General features: G+C 37.8%; 1 protein-coding gene across 1 annotated transcript in view; it reads right to left on the reverse strand.

Moving 5' to 3' along the window:
* LOC148074397 (solute carrier family 23 member 1) overlaps positions 1–17,387 on the reverse strand; it is a 35,577-nt gene extending 18,190 nt beyond the window's left edge. Inside the window, exons 1-4 of the mRNA XM_087798202.1 lie at positions 17,281–17,387; positions 7,820–7,972; positions 5,755–5,912; positions 465–648 (exon numbers count right to left, since the gene is read on the reverse strand). Coding sequence (XP_087654328.1) covers positions 465–648; positions 5,755–5,912; positions 7,820–7,972; positions 17,281–17,352 — 567 coding nt within the window. The 5' untranslated portion in view covers positions 17,353–17,387. The remainder of the gene's footprint in view (positions 1–464; positions 649–5,754; positions 5,913–7,819; positions 7,973–17,280) is intronic.
* Between the last annotated feature and the right edge of the window lie 5,950 nt (positions 17,388–23,337).

Raw genomic sequence — 23,337 nt, forward strand, 5'->3', positions numbered from 1 at the left:
CAAATATGTCCATTTTCTTCGACCTATTCCAATGAATATTTAAAACTAAATTAGACAATGAAACTTCTTCTTTTAGCCCAGACAATCTTCGGCGTAGTTTTTCGGAATCCGTCGCGTACATGAAACTAAATTACATTTCATTCATCAGACACACTATCAGAACTATCATGCCACGATAGTTATGATAGTCGCTCGTGACGTCAACATTGTCGTCAAAGTTTTCTTTCAACTTATTCCCATCGTTTCGCAGCTTCAAACCGATTCCTACCAAGTTTCGAGGAAATAACTTTCGATTCACGATTATTTCATAAGGAACCTGACTTGACGTTGAAATGCGAGGCTAGTTAGCCACGAAGCTAACATCGTGAAAGTTTCTCAATCTTGGTGATTCTCTGTCGTACGATTTTTTTGAAACATACTACTAAAGATACTAGATCCCTTCATTCATCTTCATTTGTTCATACTTCTCTCATCCGCGGCATCCAGGCGTCGTCGTTGTCCTCCAGGTGCATGAAGCTGCTCTCGTTGTGCAGCTGGACGGGCAGCATCGTGGGGCCCTCAGGGGCCGAGCACTGCCACTTCGGAAGCGCCAGGATCGCTAGCGTCGGCGTGAGGAAGCTGAAGGTCCCGCCCTGGAGGATCGGTAATCTGTGAGACGACAGAGTGGAGGCGTTTGAGAAACGACCGAGGTGAGAGATTTCGGTTCTTCGGGGACAGGCAAAGGTAGTTCAACCGTCAGAAGACGCCGTTTTCGTTGCTCAAGGGTAGAATGACCATCTTATGGTGAGTTAAGATGGTGAGTGACTAACATTTAATCACCTGGATTTAAGTTAACTTTGTTGTAACTTGTGGAATAAAAATACTTTTAAAAAATACGTTTATCTTTCATTAAGGAGTAAAATTCTCACTTTCGCTTTAGTTAAATTGTAAAAAAAAAATCAATAAAGTACTACCTAACTACCTATATACCTATTATTAATAGTGTATTTATCATTATTTGAGTAGAATTTTAAAACTTTTTTTAAAATAAAAAGTTACATTTTACTATCCAGCATTACATGCAAAGCTGGTTGTTTTACGATGATGTGTCGATGAAGCTTCACAAAGCCTTGTTGTCATGTTTGTCCACTAGATGGCACAAGAGCGCCACCAACTGAGCCCTAAAACAAATATGTCAATGCTTGACACATCAATATGTATTTTTTAAAGGATTTTAATGAGATTAATCAACAGTGGATTCAGCGACACAAGCCTTCATGGGGTCCTGTGGTGTGTTTGTGTTGAATTACTTTTTTAATTCGATGTCTAGGTTGACAGAAGTACTTAAACTTGTTGTTTTTTTTCTCAAATAAATTGTTTGGAGGCATGAAAAATGTGTAATGAAAGCAAAGACTGAAAGAACTGACAGATTCCGACCAATTAAATAAATAATAACACAAAAAGACACAAAAAACAATGTGCAAAGTTAAAAAAAATATGAACTTTCAAGGGCCTTCTTTGCTTTTCTGTATTTCTTATAACATCATAACAAATCTCATGTCTGACTTTGACGAAAATTGGTTTATATGATGGTGAAAAATATCTCAAGCCTGTAAAATCTTTCAAAAAAATATACATATATATATATATTTGAAAGTTTCACTCTAAGGGGCCCCATAGATGGTGAAGGGGCCCCGAGGGGTCTTTTAATCCGCAAATACCTTTGGTTGACTCTTCTTGGATAAATGTTTGAAATTCAAAGTAGACAAAGTGTTAAAATCGTTTCTTAAACTAAGAGCGCCACCTACTGAGTATTGAAAAAAATATGTCAAAGCTTCATGAAGCTTCGTCAACACCGTCTTCTATGACTTCTATTCAAACAAAGCTTCTTTCAAAAATGGCTATGGTTGAAATAAAGAATAATCAAAACCATCTTCCAAAGGTGAGCCTGAACCAATTCACTTGGAAGACAAAATGTTCTGATCCTGCTGAAGCTGTTGCTAAACATGCCATCCTGGGGGTAAATATAAATCAAATGACATGTTATTATTCGTCAAGTACGCCCACGAGACGAGTGAGCTCTAAGTTACATCTGTTTTAAAGTTGAAATCACTGTAGGCTTTTGGTGAGATAAGCCTTTCGTTTTTTTTCGAGCCCCTCTGCTGTGAAACCAACGACGGGCTTCGGTCCGGAGGGCAGACAATCTCTGTATGTTTAAAAACAATCTTAAAACCTTTCTTTTGGATGAAGCCTATAATTAGGACTGACTCCAGCTCTGCCTGAATCTGCCCTCTTTGTTTTTCTTAAGCTGCTTTAGGCTTAGATTGCTGGAGGGGTTTTAGACCCCGAGCTTTGATCCAGGACCTCCACCACGACAATGATCCAGACTTCTCTCCAGCACCTCCATGGACTCCTCTCTCCTCTTTTCTCTCACTGTATCCTCCCTCACTCTTCTCTTTATCCATCTGTCTTCCCCCCCATCCTTCCTCCAGCCGGTCACAGCAGGAGGCCGTCAGCAATGAGTCTGGTTCTGCTCCAGGTTTCTTCTAAAAGGAAGTTTTTCCTCACCATCACCACGATGTGTTTTACTCAATATTGAGTTGCTGGATCTGTTTTTCCTTTTCTTCACTTTAGTCTTACTATTGTATCATCTTGTTATTTCTCTTTATTACTCATTGTTCTTGTTATTATTTTATTTTGATTTATTTTTTATGAAAAATTGCTGTATTTTCTGTGGCTATTGGAAAAAAAACAATTTCAATCAATACAGTTTTACCTTACCTTACCTTACTTCAACTGTAAAGTGTATTGACTTTGTTATGATAAGAAACTTGAAATTAAATTGAATTAAATTGAGATGTATACGTAATCTATGGAATCTATATCAATTACTTCTGAGAACATCAATGTATGGGACAACCCAGCAGCTGGAAGGAAAGACTCAAACCATTAAAAAACTCTCAATAAAATGTATTATTGGATGTAAACTGGGAACTTTCATTTCAGTTGCAATTAATGACTCCTTTAAGAAACAACTTAAATCGTTTTTATTTGTTCAAGATTTTCCTGGATTTTCTGGAACTCCTGTTGTGTTATCAGTTTTATCTTGATCTTTAAAGTATATACTTTATTGAATATTGTTTTGATTGTTTAAGCGCTTTGTGACCCTGGTCTGGAAAAGCGCTCTATAAATAAAAATGACTTACTTACTTACTTACTTAATGCATCTGGTTATGTGCGTATAAGGTAACGTCATGAAGTTGTGAAGTTATGAAATTTAATTTTTTTTTTTGAAGACATCGCGAGAAAAGAAAAACTCATTTAAATCTTCCTTCCTGACTCGTCTCAGCTCAGCGATGGTTTCTGCCAGAGGAACTCACGAGGATTCTCAGAGCTGAGCTGGACCTCGGGCAAATTCAGAAGCTCTGCCTGAACACGACGCTCGCAACCGTGAGTGAGTGTCAGCGTCGTGTCTGACGGATCCGACACCGTCTAAGTCGCTAATTTAACTTGTTCGACAGGAAAAGTCAAATATTGCGGCTAAATGTCAAAGAAAAGGGAAAGTTAGGGAAGTCGTCTTTGCTTTGAGAGCTTTGATCCTTCTATACGTGTATGCACGTGTATTCATATACACTGTATGGATTTTATTAGTGTTTTCATGTCATCTTCTGCCAGAATGTGTTGCAATAAATTACAGTGTTTAAGCAACGCAATGTTTTCTCTCCCCAATAAATCATCAGCCACAGGTTTATACAACTATGACTGTTCCATGATTTACTTCCTTATTTCAACTGAAAATGATATGTGTTTTCTTGCTTTTAAACTAAATTAGTCACGGTAGATATACTGTACATCTTTCTAATGACCACAGTAAAGTGTTGGCGACACACCTGGTTAAATCTAAGATTGTGTATTTGTGCGGTTGCGTGAGCAGCAGATCCGTAGAAGAGTATTATTATTAAACAGCCACAAATGGTTTGAATACTGAAGGATTTACGACTTTTCTGTATTTTCCTTAACATCAAAGGACGTGTGATTAGCCTCGTTGGTAACTTTTAAAATACCAGGTTGGTTTCAATGTAAATAAGTTTATTAATGTTAATGTCAATTAAACCCAGATTAATGATAATAAATTATTATTCATTTAAATGTATAGAAGTCATTGCATCAGAGACTCAACCTGTACGACAACCCAAAAAGATTATTTTCAAAAACTGCAACACAAACAATAAGAGTGTACTTTGTACCTCACGTGAAACATTCATATGAACAAAAACACCAATGAAATGCGTCCAGGCTACACTTTTTAAAACTTACGGGTAATCAATCAATTTTTCTACTTTTGATCAGCTATTTATTCGGTGATCCATGTTGTTCTCTACAGTCACGTCAATGTAGTCAAACATGTTTTAGCCAATCAGCGGGTGTCGTCACATGTCAACCAGGAATTCCATTCCTGGTGACGAATAAATTGTTTTTGTGTAGAAATGTTCAAGGGTAAAAAAAGAGACCTCCAATAGTTTAGTAAAATTCATTCATTCATAATAAAACCTTTATAAAGATGTTTGATTTTTTTTAAATAGTATCGCCGACCAAAATGGTATTTACTTACAGTCCTTCTTGCTAGCGTTAGCAAGTGAGACAATCCAATCCCAGCGAATATACCTGTTACAATAGTCTTAGTACTGGTCGTTTAGCACCACATGCTAACGCTAACACCGACGACAATCCCAGTAGACGTGAACCTACACAAGTTGATGAAGCATTGTCTTATTTTCTGGGTCCACTAGATGTCACTCTCTGTGCTTTGATGTTTTACTTTGAACTTCACTTTACTGAGGTCTCAAGTTGAGACATGTTTCATGAAGCTTCACCGCTCTAGGTGTTACCTCGACTCAACCGCTAGGCATTCGATACCGAGCCAGGAAATCAATTGTTTAATTTATGTTCTATTGATTAAAACTGTCTAAATCATGTTTCATTTTGGATTTTCTCCAAAGTCATATAAGCATGTGTCTTTCCACATGTCAAGACGCTAAGTTTACAAAAATAAGTCGAGGAAATAAGTAAATCCAAAGTGTCTATGGGATCATCTCGTTGCAGGTGAGATGTATTTACGTATTTTGAATTTTGTGTCTTATCATTTTTGTTGTTTTTCTCCAAAGGCTGGTCCCTCAAAATATAGCCCACAAAAAAAAGGTATTTGGTAGAAAAAAGGTGGGTGACCCCAGCTTTAGACCACCACTCCAAGAAGGTGTCAAGGAGTAAAACCACCACCAATGGCGTCCTCAACCGAAAGATTGGATAAAACCCCAGCTGACTGGACCTGAAGACACTTGAGGTGAAACTTCTTCCTAGAACTCTACACGGTCCAGTTGACTCGCTTTAGAACCTCTTGGTAGTGATGAAGCTTCATGAAGCACTGACATTAAGTCCACTAGATGGTGATTTCTGCACTATTCTCCTTTGTTTGGAACTGTTCTAATGAAAAACAGCATTTTCTAAACTGATGGCGCCACCTACTGACCTTCGCTCACAGATTGCATCATGGGTCTTTAAATACAATTAAATAAATCTGAAGTCCTCAAATCTTCTCAGATATAGTTAGAAACAATGTTGATATAGGTTCTTCCCAGGCATCGAAGTTCCCTTAAATATATTTTCACTGGTGAACATCTTCTGCAAGAATCGTAATGATGATCAAAGTTTGGGTTGACGTACGAGAAGATAAAATGCAGACTCTTGTGTACGAATGAAGACAGGTGTGATTTGTACCTGGTTCCAACAGCAGTCTGCAGGAGCGTACATATCCCCGACACGAAGAACATGGTGGAGATGAGCTGACTTTTGGCGGCGTTGTTGTTCTCGATACAAAGAGGCTCGGCCAGGATCAGAGGCACCGCGATGATGCCGCCGAACGCGAGGATGTAGTGCTGTTCACAGGAGAGAAGACACTCGTGAAGCATCCATCAAACAGGATTGTGCCGTGGATCACAGTCCAGGTTCTCATAAAAAATATTGTGTATTTCTGTGAATATCTGGAGACTGGTGAATAAATGGAGGCTTGATGGATCTACTGACTCTTTCAAGAAACATCTTTGTTCAGGCTTTTCCTTGATTTTCTGGAACTCCTGTTGTGTTCTCAGTGTTATCTTGACCTTTAAAGTATATACTTTATTGAATATTGTTTTGATTGTTTAAGCGCTTTGTGACCCTGGTCTGGAAAAGCGCTATATAAATATAAATTACTTACTTACTTACTTACATACTGAGTAAGGACTTTTTCCCCAAATTTTGGCAAATTCTGTTAATTAATAAAAACAGAAATGGGGGGAAAGAACACCCCAATAAAAATTGAAATACCTTAAATTTTAATGAAGTTAATACCACAAGTTTAACATAAAGATGATTTCCTAAGTTTTAACCTCAGCCAGTTGTATATTTAAGATTATCATTGCAAACGTATAACAAGATTTGAATGGTTTGGTATGTAAAGTTTCTTAGATACATCCAATTCAAATCAATCATATACTTTTATATTTTCTGAGGGAAAAGTGTGATAAATACGTTCATAATAAATAATAATAATAATAATCCAGCACCTGTCTCATCATCGCAGTGGGTGGTATGTTAATGCATGTGACCTCATACACAAGGCTGTACGCAATAAATAACAAGAGCCACTTCCATTTAAGGACCGTTCCCAGCTCTTGCCAAGCATTTCGGATAGTATATATATTTTTAGGTCAACAGGTCGATGAATCTTCAAAAGGACACGTGAAAGTCTGGCTTCCATCACACGAGGTGAGTTTTATTCAAGCAATGTGTGCCGCGATACTTTCTGTCGCTGCTTCTTTGAAGGTATTTTCGTCTACGTCTGAGCTTTTTAGCTTTTATTTCATCCCGAACAGTAGTGATGTGTTGAGTAGACATTAGAACCCGCTGGATGGAACTCTCCGCTCTGGAATGTATTGCTTTAAACAGACGTTTTTAGTGAAAAACTATCATTATTTTTAAACTTGGGGCGCCCCCTACTGAGCTCTTGAGAATAACACAGCATCATGAAGCTTCATTAACACAACAAACCTACAAATAAAATAAAAAGTTTTAGAGCAAACAGCTTGAATAATAGTGAATGTTTATCTCCAGTCAAATTTGAAAGAAAGAAAGAAAGAAAGAAAGAAAGAAAGAAAGAAAGAAAGAAAGAAAGAAAAAGTATTATTATTATTGTTGTTAACATAAATCTATATATTATTTATATTAATCCATCCATCCATCAATCCAACTATCCATCCATCCATCCATCCATCCATCCATCTAATATAAATATAAATATAAATATAAATATAAATATAAATATAAATATAAATATAAATATAAATATAAATATAAATATAAATATAAATATAAATATAAATATAAATATAAATATAAATATAAATATAAATATTATACTAGTATTATTAGTGTCATTAGTATTATTATTGTTGTTACCATAAATCTATATATCTATATATTATTTAAATGAATCCATCCATCCATCCATCTAATATAAATATAAATATTATTATTAGTATTAATTGTATTATTAGTGTCATTAGTATTATTATTGGTATATTTGTATTGTTATAATTATAAATATTATTATTTTTAATACTGATATTAGTGTTTTTGTACACTTTGAATCGTTCATTTTTATTTAATTATTCTTCATTAATTATTCTTATACAGCACCTTTTAGGTTTTAAATTGAGGAAATTAGCCAGAGTGACAAGAGGGTGAAAGGAAAACGTGTTCAAAAATGCTTCCTTTTGCATCTGAGTAAATAAACTTGATTTACCTGGAAGCCCAGCAGAATGCAGAGGTACCAGGGCGGCTTGTCATTGAGTGCATAAACCAAATCATCTTTTACGTCTGCCCTCTCCTCCAGGGGCTCCGTGGGCTGTTCTCCGGTTTCCTCTGTCAGCGTTGGCTGTTCATCACAGTCCTTGTCCTGAAAAAAAACAGCACATAGCGATGAATCATCGCGAAGGAAGCATCATCGACTTTAAAGAAAGAACAACATTTTGTCGACTCTGATAACACAACAGCCGGCAGACGGACCTGAACACGAACACCAGAGCATAGACGCTGAGAAATTGATGTTCTTTAACTTGAGGAATGAAACTGTTGTTTTCATCTCCCTTCATTTTTAGCGTTTAACAGTTCCGTTGGGAGTTGTTAAATGCCAGGAATAGAGTTATATGCACTTTGGTTTATGGTAGTGTTCTGTCGGTGTAAGTTAAGGGTAGGTCAGGGGCTCGGTGTGACGAACATGCAAATGCACACCTGTCCCATTCTATTAAAACGCCATGGGTCAAATGCCTCCTTTTGAATTGGAGATCAAACTTAAATGTGGGTTTATTTGACGCAAACTTTTCATTTGCACTATTCCGCCTCTTTCGAGACACAACGCTCGGTGTACGGATGGTTCTCTGCAACAGGTAGGATTCGAAACACCTTTGGGCAGGAGATTTCGCAAGATGTTCTGAGATCAGTCAACACATATAAAGTCGAACATGTTATTTAGTGACTGTGATGAGCACAGGAACCAGCAACTAATGCTCATTCCGGTCCAGATCAGAGAGGTTGTTTCTTCCAAACGATGCCTCCTTAAGTTCCACTCTAGTTGGCCAAAAGAGCGGTGAAGATATATTTACCTGGAGCAGCACTTTCCAATACTATGGTACTGATACTTCAGAAAGCTTTGGTACCTCTGAACTGCTTTTTGGCGCATTGGTAAGTAAGTAAGTAAGTAATTTATATTTATAGATCGCTTTTCCAGACCAGGGTCACAAAGCGATTAAACAATCAAAACAATACTCAATTAAATATATACTTAAAAGATCAAGACAACACAGAGAAATAAACAGGAGTTCCAGAAAATCAAGGAAAATCCTGCACAAATAAAAGTGTCTTAAGATGTTTCTTGAAGGAGTCAGTAGATCATCAAACACAGATGTTTCTTGAAGGAGTCAGTAGATCATCAAACACAGATGTTTCTTGAAGGAGTCAGTAGATCATCAAACACAGATGTGTCTTGAAGGAGTCAGTAGATCATCAAACACAGATGTTTCTTGAAGGAGTCAGTAGATCATCAAACACAGATGTTTCTTGAAGGAGTCAGTAGATCATCAAACACAGATGTTTCTTGAAGGAGTCAGTAGATCATCAAACACAGATGTTTCTTGAAGGAGTCAGTAGATCATCAAACACAGATGTTTCTTGAAGGAGTCAGTAGATCATCAAACACAGATGTTTCTTGAAGGAGTCAGTAGATCATCAAACACAGATGTTTCTTGAAGGAGTCAGTAGATCATCAAACACAGATGTTTCTTGAAGGAGTCAGTAGATCATCAAACACAGATGTTTCTTGAAGGAGTCAGTAGATCATCAAACACAGATGTGTCTTGAAGGAGTCAGTAGATCATCAAACACAGATGTTTCTTGAAGGAGTCAGTAGATCATCAAACACAGATGGTTCCAAAGCTTAGGAGCAACAGTCTGGAAGGATTTCTCTCCTCTGGTCCGGAAGTTCAGGAACCATCAGTAGATTCTGATCCACAGACCTCAGAGCCCGAGCTGGGGTGTAAGTCTGGATCAGATCACTGATGGACGGTCTGACCATGAATAGATCTGAAAGTAAGAACCAGAATTTTAAAATGATCCTGAAAGAAACTGGCAGCCAGTGAAGAGTTTGAAGGAGAAATGTGAGTTCTTCTACTAGAGCGGCTCAGAATTCTGGCTGCAGAGTTTAGTATGAACTGCAGGCGAGACACATCCTTCTGGTTTAGACAAGTTGCGAACAAAAATTAAGCAGCAGCCCTCAAACCTTGAGATGGTGGGACATTACCCTCCGTACTAGAGCATGAACTTAATGTTGGGCTGGGTCCAACTATATCTAGTCGGTACTTCTCAGTCTTGCATGGCAACTCAAAACCCTTCTCAGCCAGGGAGGTACAATTCAATTACCTTATAGCCAGTCTTGGTATATGGGGATTAGATTGCCAAACCTTCCGCCCTTGGCTGCAACCCAATCTCCTGTACACCCAACCGTTATAATCCCAGTTGCTGATGGTGGTCAGACATCCAGGCAGAGCCACATCCTTTTCTGAGTCTGAGCCCGACCAGGCTGCAGGGACAGAAGCCAAGTCGCCAGGTGATTGCCTTCTGCCCCCAACTCCCCAACTCAGGGCCTTCAGGTGTCTCCAGAAAAAAAGATTTATTTCTCAGGTCACGAGGTTGAACATTGTTCTGTTTTTGGAACGCACATGTGCAAGCGAGGAAGCACATTCTCACATTCCGATTGCTTCTACTAAATCGAAGAGATGAAAAGATAAGCCCTTCTAACTCTGCCTTACAGTCAACTTCCAGATATCAATCAAATCCTCACATTCAGGTCGAACTTTATAAAAATAATCTAATTTTCCTCTTGGTTCAAGTCATTTTTCAACCTGTCATCCGACTTCACTTCACATCAATCCAAGATCAGCAAACGTTAAGTCTCTTTTGATTTGCCAAGAGTGTGTACTTTGAGTATGTTGATGTCCTAAAGTAACAAAACAAATAAAATAGCAATATCATGGGATGGTATGATGGAAGAATTCCTGAAGTAGGCCTAACACCTCACAACGGAGCTGTAGAGCATTGATCTGGAAGGTTAAGTCCGGCATGTTTTTGGGAACACAGATGTTTGCCCGGAAGATTTTGGTGGTCTTCTAGCATTTAACTTTCCTAGCATGTTAGCCTCAATGACTGTTCTTTGAGGAGCAATACTTGTGCAGGCATCTCTGAGGGCCTGCATGGCACATGTTCCACTTTAAATATAGTCACAAAAATGGCTTCCTGGTGCAAAAACTTGTGTTTTTTAACCAAAGTGAGCCCATGAATAAAATCCTTTTTTGTTGGATTCACGTGACTGGAATCCGATGAGTCGAGCATGAGATCCACAATCAAGTCCTCTAATACTTATCCAGGCGGCACTGGTACCAATTCGTTTTCAGCAGTAGGAAGAAAAATTATTTTAATGTTGTCAAGGGTAGCAGTGAATTACCAAATTTTAGTTCAAACCCCTTTATTAAAAAAAAAAAAAAACCTGTCCACCCAACATTTCTACCGTTTACTGCCGAGTTCAGACGACATTTTTGTGCGATCGGATTCAAAAATAAATGTTTTCCGAGACTTTGGTTGGGGGGTCGAGGCAGTGCATTAGAAAAACAGAAAAATGCAAAGAGGTCAACTCCCTCTTGAGAAGGGCCTCCTGGGAAAGATCAGTTACCTGCTGGTTTTACAAACACATGTGAATTATGTCTTTCTTTATGGTATGGGTTTGAGGAACTGTCAAGGCTGTCGCGTTACAGCTTCAGCAATGAAGTGTTGTCACATTAGCCTAAAATTCAAAGGAGCAGCTTTGGTTGAAAAATGCTCTTTTGTCACTTTAATGAAGGTCAGATTCTGTTGTAATGGAGGAACTCTTTAACACATTAACACCCATGGACGTCCACGGGGTCGTATGCTCCAGGCGAGCAGAAGTCACTTCTCTGCTAACTCACTAAACGTCTAGGAAATCCTCTTGCAAAGAAATAAGACCCTTGACCGATCTCTCCAGAGGATGAGTATTTGAGTATTTGAGGTGAAAGAAGGGATTTGTGGTATGTAGCGAGGTGTCCGCAAGATGATGGATGACCCGTAATGTTTCTACATTGGGAAAAAGTGTTTTTAGACAAATGTATATCACAGTTCAGACAAATCACTGAACTTACTGGAAAGTCAAATAAAGGTAAGATGTATAAACAACTTACTCCTCCTTATATAAATTCCTCCACTGTCTTTTTCATAAATCCCTAGTTCCATCAAACAATGGATAGTTTGCATCCATTCATGGATTCATGCAGTAGGTCTGAGACCACCCAACGTCCTGTAGGGAGCGTGAAACACGGCTGTTTATCAAACTTTATAGGATTATTGCCTGACAGAAGCGTTCCCGTGCTGAGGTTCTCCCATCGTTCTTGAAACAATACTGAAATCGTTTGTCATTGTCGTGATGCCATGAAGTTTATACTTAAAACACATTCTACGCCTTCACAGATGGTCTCAAAATACAAAAGTAAAATATAAAATATTCTGTCTCCTAAAATGTAAAATAGTCCAGTCAAAGCTCTTTTGACCAATCACAGCCTGGTTCAACGTGCAGGTGAATTCTAACCAACGTGTTCTCAGTAAGGTGGTTAGAGGGGGAGATTTAAACGACAATAGATGAATTGAATAGATTGTTGAATTGCTGGGATCTATTTTTCCTTAATCAACTGTAGTCTTATTTCAACTGTATAGTGTCTTGAGATAACTTTGTTATGATAAGACACTTTAAATAAAATTGAATTGAATTGAATTGAATAGATGAGAGTTGTTGCGACTAAAAACTACAAATTTAAAAAGTAGTCTAAAGGGATTAGCTTTATCCAAGGCTACCAAAGGTATACACGATTATATTAAGAAGCATTGTTGTTTTGGAATGTTTTATAGATTCTTTTGATGGGGGGGTATTAAGCAGCGGATAAAATCCTCGACTATGGGCATAAAAAAAGTTACACAAAGGATGAGACATAATAAAACAAGCACAATTAAGTGTGAAGAAAAAAACACAAGGATCGAGGAAATAAAAGGGGTTCAATCTGCCTGAGAACGAAGATGGTCTCTATGTATGACGTTGACACCGAAAAATTGATGTATAAATGTATAAATGTGTGAACCTTTTGCTGGACAATACAAGTAAACAAATCTTCATTTTGTACATATGTTTGTTTGAAGTATTTTTTTTTTCCTCACAGTTTAAACCCAAGAAAGCTTCACTTTTATTTCTAATCTGAAAAATGTGTTGGTCCTTTGAAGAGGACACATGATAAGTGTGTGTCCTTCAGTGCTTATGTTTCCTGGAAGACTTTTTTCTTGCACTGATCAAATAGTTGCTTCTGGTTCCGTGTCAGGCACAGATTTTGACCGAATCTTCCTCTGACGGAATTCTAACAAAAATGATCCGGAAAAATCTTTCGATTATTCCCAAGTTATGATGCATTCCTCGTTGCTCGTGATGATCACAGAACTTTAATCACGCAAAACCGACCCAAAAAAAACATGACATCATTTTAGTGAACTGTGCCTCCATGAAATAACCTCACTTAAGAAGCATCTCAATTCATTGACTGCGCCTCACGCACAGCCCTGAATACTTGCAATGCATAGATATGTTCCTCCATCTAGTGGTTGGACGTTTAAACTGCCGAGGTAAAGAAAAAACACCTGTTGAGTCACACAATTGTGCAAACAAAGAAAACAAGAAGAAAGTAAAATCATATATGTAATGTGTTTTGTCTTGTTTCTTTTCTTTTTCACAATTGTTTGATTTATATATTTAGTATAGGGATAAAAATACATATAGATAGAGATGTTCAGTGTCAAAAGCCATCTTTTTAATGTAACTGCAGATTATCCTTTTAAATAAATAAACTGAAACTGAAACTGAAAACAACTGTCATTGATACTCAGGTTATCAGTGATAATTATGAATCTATCAATTTACTCATCATAGCTTGCACTTACTTCATTCCTCTGCCGAGACTCACGTTTCCTCTCGTCCGAGGAGTCGAATCTCAGAACCTAACCTTCTGGCCGGTCCTCACACCAGGTGGTCTTAGAACAGTTTCCAGAACATGTCCAGGTGACCAGAGGGAGGAAGTTGCCGACTTGTTGCTACAGTCATTGTAGATCACCAGGTCAGGTTTAGGTGGTACTAAATTCTGAGCATCCCACTAAACCCCCGCTTTGCATGAACCGCCCCCCCCCCCACACACACACACACACACACACACACACACAGGATCCGACCCCCTGTGGAGTGTTGTTCTTTCCCATTGTGGGATCTACAACTTTTGTTGTAACCACTGGGTCAGGGTGCCTGAAGACGGCCTTCAAGGTGGTGCTACTTTTGGCCTTCTCTAGTGAGCAATGAACAACACTTCGATGCTGTCTTTTTTTCTTACAAGTCGCTATATTTATGTACACACTCCTCCTGGGATGGTGGGTGGGTCGCGTGGGGGTCCTGTGTTCTGCAAATTCTTGGTCTGTTACTTCAACTTTGTCAGAGCGTATCTTCTGTTTGTGACAGCAAGGTTTGTGTATGGATGCTGTGGGGACGTGGACAACCTCCCAGAGTCAGATCGTCTAGTAGGTCCAGCTGGAAATAAGATAATCCAGACATCCTCACCCTCTGGCATGAACCAGTAGAAGAGCCACTGTAATGGCACTAAAACTTGGGTTACCTGTTACTCTTTGAGGAGGGGCTCTCCTAACACTTGTTGCATTTGGTCGGGGGAATTTAGAAGTGAAGCCCATACTCATGGAACCTGGGTTATACGCAGGTAACCCCTTCCTCATACTTTAATCTATTTGAAAAAACTCATGGCCTGGCGGATTAATCGTGGCCACCAAGTCATGTACCTTGGCCCGCCGGAAGGTTGGCTTAAAATCAAAGCAGTGTTCATGTTGATTTCATGACCTATGAAGTGGTCAGTGTTTAAGTCATGGCAACCTTTGTACAGAGACTTAAAAAGACAGTGTCGCAGTCAGATTTATACTTTCTTTTGAAGACGGTTCGGTACGACATTTAGGTCCGTCCGCGGCATTAACTGCTTAAAGCTTTTGGACCCTTTCATGATTTTATGGTTTATGATTTGACACCCTTGTATTAAACGTTCATTTATTTATTTATTTTTTCGTTAAGCCGATCAAGAAGTACCTCGTAATGGCTCAGTGGCAGAAAACTCAAACAAACGGGTCCTTTTGTGTCTCTAAGCTCTACAAAACCATAATCCCCTGTAAAGAAAATAAATATATTTACACAAACCCCCCCCCAACCTTTTTTGCACTACGGACCAATTAAATGTGGGCGTTAAAATGACAGAATTGTCTTTGGATAACAACTGTAAAATAATATATATCATTTATACAATAGAGTTTGTGTTTCACTAGCTTTCACTAGTTTAAGGGTTAAACTATTTTAGTAAACTTGGCGTGCCAAGACTCTCAGGCTTATGTTACTTCAGAGAAAATATGATCTTTTAAAATAAATAAACACATTTACAAGCAGTAAAACTTAAAAACACAGATATTGTATAAATTATTTTTTCTTTCAGTGCAGCTGGTAACTCCTGCCTCATGGACCGGCTAGGGTTAGGGTTAGGGCAAAAGTTATGGTTAGGGTTTAGGGTTAGGGTTAGGGTTAGGGTTAAGGCCTGATGGACCGGCTAGGGTAAGGGTTAGGGCTAGGGCTAGGGCTAGGGCTAGGGCTAGGGCTAGGGCTAGGGCTAGGGCTAGGGCTAGGGCTAGGGCTAGGGCTAGGGCTAGGGCTAGGGTTAGGGTTTAAGGTTAGGGTTTAAGGTTAGGGTTAGGGCTAGGGTTAGGGTTAAGGCCTCATGGACCGGCTAGGGTAAGGGTTAGGGCTAGGGCTAGGGCTAGGGCTAGGGCTAGGGCTAGGGCTAGGGCTAGGGCTAGGGCTAGGGCTAGGGCTAGGGCTAGGGCTAGGGCTAGGGCTAGGGCTAGGGCTAGGGCTAGGGTTAGTGTTAGGGTTGTTTTTTTTAATAATTCAACACATATCTATAAGATGAAATTACTGAGACACATGTATGTTCACTGAAGTCGTAATTCCAGTGACCCGAACGCTCACGTTGATGACGGCAGAATTATAGCCTCTATTACAGTTGTTTATCCAGCGACAACCAGCCAAGACAACTGCCATTTCCTAGCATAAGATATCTTGCGGTGAATCATGGATAACACTCCAGCAACACTCACATGATCCTCCGGAAAACTCTTAGTAAACCAAAGGTGGCGCCGAACAACCCTCGGGTCGACGAGAGAGTGAAAATGTTGAACCTGAGAGCGAGCGACACGTCGGAGCGTTCGAGACAATGAATGCAGACGCGCCAGAGTGTGGTGGATCAACTCTAAAGCTTGATAATAGCGTTAGCTAGCATGCAGCATCATGTGCTGGGATGCGTGCTTCCCGCGTCACGCCTGTGATGCTAGCAGATTAGAAGGCCGTGAAATGGTCGATTACACACTTCACTTCGCTGGCTGGTCCAGAACCTTCTTCTGTTGTCTTGAGTTTGATCACAAACGAAAATCTCAAGTCATCCTTAAACCCGTGTTTTTTTGGCGTTTTTTTCTCCAGATTATACAAAGGAAGCTACAAAGTTAAACTGTAAGTGGATACGTAACTCTTGGTACTGGTTAACTACCGAGACCAAAACATTAATCTCTAAGGTTCAGTCTGGGTTAATCATCACTAAAAATCTACACTGAGGTCCAAAATAAATATCATTTTAAAGTTGATTTGGTGTCAATTCTTTCGTAGAATTTTTTTATTTTCCTTATAAACACATTTTCTAGAAAATGAAGTGAATCAATTTGATTTTTTTTATTAAACAAGCCTCCCATTAAATTTGATATTAACTTTAAAAGTGGTGCCAAGACACATTTTGAATAAACTTTATTCGTCCTGTTAGTACGTACAACCGAACAACGTCAGTTACAACATATTCAATCTCTGTTTTTAATTCCAATTTATACATTTTTCAACTGATAATATTCCTATTAGTATTTCAACAAGAGCTGATTTCTTTATTTCACCGTAATAAGCAAAAGAGGAGGAAGTGACTTTTATATAAAGCCGGCCTTTGTTAGAGGAAGACACCTGAGAAGTAAAGTGGCCGGAATCACCTGAACTAGAAAGGAGACGAAGATGGTGAAATTCAACCTCTGAGGAGGAAAAGACAATTTAATTCATCTAAAAGTATTTATAATCGCTTGGATTGAAGATGATACAAGTGTCGCATTGAGAGCAAACGAATCAGGAAGATTTGGACTTTAATAAAAACATGCCTTTAAAAGATGGTTTTACGGTGATTAGATTATCATCTTCTTTCCTTCAAAAATAAGTTTGTAGAAGTTGTGAAACAAACTTACGAGAGGCTCACGTGGGAACAGTCGGAAGCTTCAGCTGTGTCCACTTGTTCACCACATGATGCAGAACCTTTTTAAACCTCAGATACCAACGTCTTGAACATTTTCCATCATCTGACTTCTGATCACAGAAGAGTCAAAACTCATTCATGACAAAAAATAAAAGTACATGAAACTCTGATCCTTTCACACAAAAAAGTGACTTTTATTCATACATTTGGACACAAACGTGTCGATCAAACTCACCCCGAAAACAGGATTGTCGGTCCCTTGCTCCTTCATCCCCAGCTCTATCTTCTCCTCCATGGTGAGCTGCATCGTGGGGCAGGTAGAAGCGTCAGGAAACGAGAGCTGTTGAGTTATTTTGTAATCCCCTCACCGCCTCGAACTTACTCTGAAGTGTTGCCGAGCCAACGTGGGGCTGTATTTACTCCGACCCGCGGTCATGTGCCTGCCGACGAGGCGAGGGGAGGCGAGGCACGTTTGTCACATGGAGCCCTTGATTTCGCAATTAACGCACTCGTCGGCGACCAATATTTCACACTGTAGACAATGAGACGATTTATACTGTTGGCGGATCAGCTGCTGCGTTGGCAAACAAATCATGTTTAAGAGTAAAAAAAATAAAGTCAGTTGGTATTGAGGTCATTTATTTATAATTAAGATTCGGTTTAAGACGATAAAATACTGATGTAACGTGATGTTTTCATCACATCTGTTGATGATAATGAATGTATTTTACTCTGTTCGAGTCATATCTTCTTATCGTCCATTCTGAAGAGACAATAGAAACACATAACAAAATGTATCTAAATTTAAATGAATATATTTGAGCCATTGTGGCCTCAGTCTGTTATAGAGAGACCGTGTCATTGGTCGATTAAACTTCTTCAAGCTTTTTATGGGATGCCCAGAACAGGTTTGAGTGTATTTACAAATGCAAATGATTCTGCATTGAAAGACTTTGTGACGGCCCCGGGGCCACATTCAGCCCTTCTATTGTATTTATATGGCCCTCATGATATTATGATCATGTAGAAATTTAAACGAATTCATATTTTCTTTTTGTATTCATTCAACGTATAATCCAACTAAAAAAATAAAAGTTTTAACAGTTTTTTTTCCTTCTTTTTTATTTGACTTTTTGAGTATTTTTTTTTTTTCCCCCGAAATAATTTCGGAAGTATATAAAGAAATGTTTACAAAGAAAACATGCCTCTTAACATATTTGATGTAGTTTGTTTATCCTTTTTTTTAAGGTTTTGTTCTTCTTTCTATTGGCTTGACGGCCCCTCACGGTGTAAAATGTGGCCCCTGAGGTCGAAGGTTGTTGCAGGCAGGGGACACCCTGGAGGGTCAGCTGTGCTTTTCAAAATAAAAACATATTTTTGCATTATTATTGCTATCGTTCATAATAGAACGAGGCAATATTGTTTTTTAAATAACAATGTGTGTTGATATTTATCCTATGATTGTTTAATAAAAAAAATACTTTAATCTTTCAAATAAAGTGAAAATAAAAATACTTTATTATTCCTAAAATCCAAAAGCAAATAAAAGTACATATCAAAACTTCCCTGTTATTACCTTGTCCTCAATTCAACATATTTTTTACTTGGTAAGTAAGTAAGTAAGTATTTGTAAAGATCCTTCTAGACCAGGGTCACAAAGAACTTTAACAATCAAAAACAATACACAGTTAAAATATATACTTTAAAAGATCAACATAAGACAAACACAAGAGTCTCAGAGAATCAAGGAAAAGCTCAAATAAAAGTGTCTTTAGATGTTTCTTGAAGGAGTCAGAAGATCATCAAACACAGATGTTTCTTGAAGGAGTCAGTAGATCATCAAACACAGATGTTTCTTGAAGGAGTCAGTAGATCATCAAACACAGATGTTTCTTGAAGGAGTCAGTAGATCATCAAACACAGATGTTTCTTGAAGGAGTCAGTAGATCATCAAACACAGATGTTTCTTGGAGGAGTCAGTAGATCATCAAACACACAGATGTTTCTTGAAGGAGTCAGTAGATCATCAAACACAGAGATGTTTCTTGAAGGAGTCAGTAGATCATCAAACACAGATGTTTCTTGAAGGAGTCAGTAGATCATCAAACACAGATGTTTCTTGAAGGAGTCAGTAGATCATCAAACACAGATGTTTCTTGAAGGAGTCAGTAGATCATCAAACACAGATGTTTCTTGAAGGAGTCAGTAGATCATCAAACACAGATGTTTCTTGAAGGAGTTAGTAGATCATCAAACACAGATGGTTCTTGAAGGAGTCAGTAGATCATCAAACACAGATGTTTCTTGAAGAAGTCAGTAGATCATCAAACAAAGATGTTTCTTGAAGGAGTCAGTAGATCATCAAACAAAGATGTTTCTTGAAGGAGTCAGTAGATCATCAAACACAGATGTTTCTTGAAGGAGTCAGTAGATCATCAAACACAGATGTTTCTTGAAGGAGTCAGTAGATCATCAAACACAGATGTTTCTTGAAGGAGTTAGTAGATCATCAAACACAGATGGTTCTTGAAGGAGTCAGTAGATCATCAAACACAGATGTTTCTTGAAGGAGTCATTAGATCATCAAACACAGATGTTTCTTGAAGAAGTCAGTAGATCATCAAACACAGATGTTTCTTGAAGGAGTAAGTAGATCATCAAACACAGATGTTTCTTGAAGGAGTCAGTAGATCATCAAACACAGATGTTTCTTGAAGGAGTCAGTAGATCATCAAACACACAGATGTTTCTTGAAGGAGTCAGTAGATTATCAAACACAGATGTTTCTTGAAGGAGTCAGTAGCTCATCAAACACAGATGTTTCTTGAAGGAGTCAGTAGATCATCAAACACAGATGTTTCTTGAAGGAGTCAGTAGCTCATCAAACACAGATGTTTGTTGAAGGAGTCAGTAGATCATCAAACACAGATGTTTCTTGAAGGAGTCAGTAGATCATCAAACACAGATGTTTCTTGAACGAGTCAGTAGATCATCAAACACAGAGATGTTTCTTGAAGGAGTCAGTAGATCATCAAACACAGATGTTTCTTGAAGGAGTCAGTAGATCATCAAACACAGATGTTTCTTGAAGGAGTCAGTAGATCATCAAACACAGATGTTTCTTGAAGGAGTCAGTAGATCATCAAACACAGAGATGTTTCTTGAAGGAGTCAGTAGCTTATCAAACACAGATGTTTCTTGAAGGAGTCAGTAGATCATCAAACACAGATGTTTCTTGAAGGAGTCAGTAGATCATCAAACACAGATGTTTCTTGAAGGAGTCAGTAGATCATCAAACACAGATGTTTCTTGAAGGAGTCAGTAGATCATTAAACACAGAGATGTTTCTTGAAGGAGTCAGTAGATCATCAAACACAGATGTTTCTTGAAGGAGTCAGTAGATCATCAAACACAGATGTTTCTTGAAGGAGGCAGTAGATCATCAAACACAGATGTTTCTTGAAGGAGTCAGTAGATCATCAAACACAGATGGTTCTTGAAGGAGTCAGTAGATCATCAAACACAGATGTTTCTTGAAGGAGTCAGTAGATCATCAAACACAGATGTTTCTTGAAGGAGTCAGTAGATCATCAAACACAGATGTTTCTTGAAGGAGTCAGTAGATCATCAAACACAGATGTTTCTTGAAGGAGTCACTAGATCATCAAACACAGATGTTTCTTGAAGGAGTCAGTAGATCATCAAACACAGATGTTTCTTGAAGGAGTCAGTAGATCATCAAACACAGATGGTTCTTGAAGGAGTCAGTAGATCATCAAACACAGATGTTTCTTGAAGGAGTTAGTAGATCATCAAACACAGATGGTTCTTGAAGGAGTCAGTAGATCATCAAACACAGATTTTTCTTGAAGAAGTCAGTAGATCATCAAACACAGATGTTTCTTGAAGGAGTAAGTAGATCATCAAACACAGATGTTTCTTGAAGGAGTCAGTAGATCATCAAACACAGATGTTTCTTGAAGGAGTCAGTAGATCATCAAACACACAGATGTTTCTTGAAGGAGTCAGTAGATTATCAAACACAGATGTTTCTTGAAGGAGTCAGTAGCTCATCAAACACAGATGTTTCTTGAAGGAGTCAGTAGATCATCAAACACAGATGTTTCTTGAAGGAGTCAGTAGATCATCAAACACAGATGTTTCTTGAAGGAGTCAGTAGATCATCAAACACAGATGTTTCTTGAAGGAGCCAGTAGATCATCAAACACAGAGATGTTTCTTGAAGGAGTCAGTAGATCATCAAACACAGATGTTTCTTGAAGGAGTCAGTAGCTTATCAAACAGATGTTTCTTGAAGGAGTCAGTAGATCATCAAACACAGATGTTTCTTGAAGGAGTCAGTAGATCATCAAACACAGATGTTTCTTGAAGGAGTCAGTAGATCATCAAACACAGATGTTTCTTGAAGGAGTCAGTAGATCATCAAACACAGATGTTTCTTGAAGGAGTCAGTAGATCATCAAACACAGATGGTTCTTGAAGGAGTCAGTAAAACAAACACCATAACATGTTTTTCTTTCTTTTTATTTTACTATAATGTAAGTTTTTTCCTCGGAAGAAAATGAAGTAGATTTCAGACTTTTTAAAGCAGCTCTAAATGCGATTTTTAGTGGAGCGACACCAGTGGACTAAAGTGTTTAGCTCGACGGGAGACTACATTTCCCATGAGCACTCACTAAACTTGGCAAAAGTGTCCATGTCCCAGTTTGTATCAGTTGATGAATGTTGTGTTTACAGACTTTATTGATGAATGAAGGATGAAACTGATGAGGTAATGAATCATTGTAATGAAATATGATATGACGGCTTTGAAAATAACATCACTTTAACTTTGTTTTTGTTTGTAAATAACATAACTTTAACTTTGTTTTTGTTTGTAAATAACATAACTTTAACTTTGTTTTTGTTTGTAAATAACATAACTTTAACTTTGTTTTTGTTTGTAAATAACATCACTTTAACTTTGTTTTTGTTTGTAAATAACATCACTTTAACTTTGTTTTTGTTTGTAAATAACATAACTTTAACTTTGTTTTTGTTTGTAAATAACATAACTTTAATTTTGTTTTTGTTTGTAAATAACATCACTTTAACTTTGTTTTTGTTTGTAAATAACATCACTTTAACTTTGTTTTTGTTTGTAAATAACATAACTTTAACTTTGCTTTTGTTTGTAAATAACATAACTTTGTTTTTGTTTGTAAATAACATCACTTTAACTTTGTTTTTGTTTGTAAATAACATCACTTTAACTTTGTTTTTGTTTGTAAATAACATCACTTTAACTTTGTTTTTGTTTGTTAATAACATAACTTTAACTTTGCTTTTGTTTGTAAATAACATAACTTTGTTTTTGTTTGTAAATAACATAACTTTAACTTTGTTTTTGTTTGTAAATAACATAACTTTAACTTTGTTTTTGTTTGTAAATAACATAACTTTAACTTTGTTTTTGTACAGTAATTCACATCAACCAGTAGATATGTATCATGTTCAAACCATCAAGAACTTTTACAGTGAAAATAAAAATCACACAAAACACCTCAAGTCACAGTATACGAGTCATTCAACTAGTTTTAAGTTGATGTGTCATCACTAGTTATTTTAGTACAAAAATATTAAGGTACACAAAACTACCCAGAGCTGCTTTAACAGGTTATTTATCGTATTTTTGTATTTAAAAAAAAAATCTTACTTATTTAGCTGTATCGTTACACGTTAAGGCAAAATGACATGATTTCTCTCTCCATCATGATGTTCCCTCTAAACGTGTTATTGTCTTAATTACAATAATAACAATAATCATCTCTACCTATTTATCTCTATATATTGATCTATATTAGATCATTTATGTGACCTGGACTCAAACCCTTTAAAACATCTCAGTGTCCTCAGATGCTCCAGATCAGTTGAGTGGTTAACAATATTTTCTCCACTTAACACCCAACAACGCTCCAACATCTTGAAGGTCTCACAGATTCTGTCGGCGCCGGAAAGGTTTGGCCCTCGTCGAGCACGCTCTCCGTCAGGTGGTCTCGGTCGGTGGGAAGTGAGAAGGTTTCACACTCGACGTCTCACCCTCGCGATGGGAAAAAAGGAGAAATCGGAGCGTCACATACTACATGTGATGTGATTCCTCTTTGCAACTAGAACAAGAAATCAATTAGAACAGTGTCATGAGAGCCGACGTGTCGGAAATACTTGAGCAGTCGACGCTTTTCCGAAAGTGGGACAATGTTGATTTAACCGGAACCAATGTGGATCCGTTGTT

Source organism: Callionymus lyra, chromosome 8 (assembly GCF_982586985.1).
Source record: "Callionymus lyra chromosome 8, fCalLyr1.hap1.1, whole genome shotgun sequence".
Taxonomy (NCBI): domain Eukaryota; kingdom Metazoa; phylum Chordata; class Actinopteri; order Syngnathiformes; family Callionymidae; genus Callionymus; species Callionymus lyra.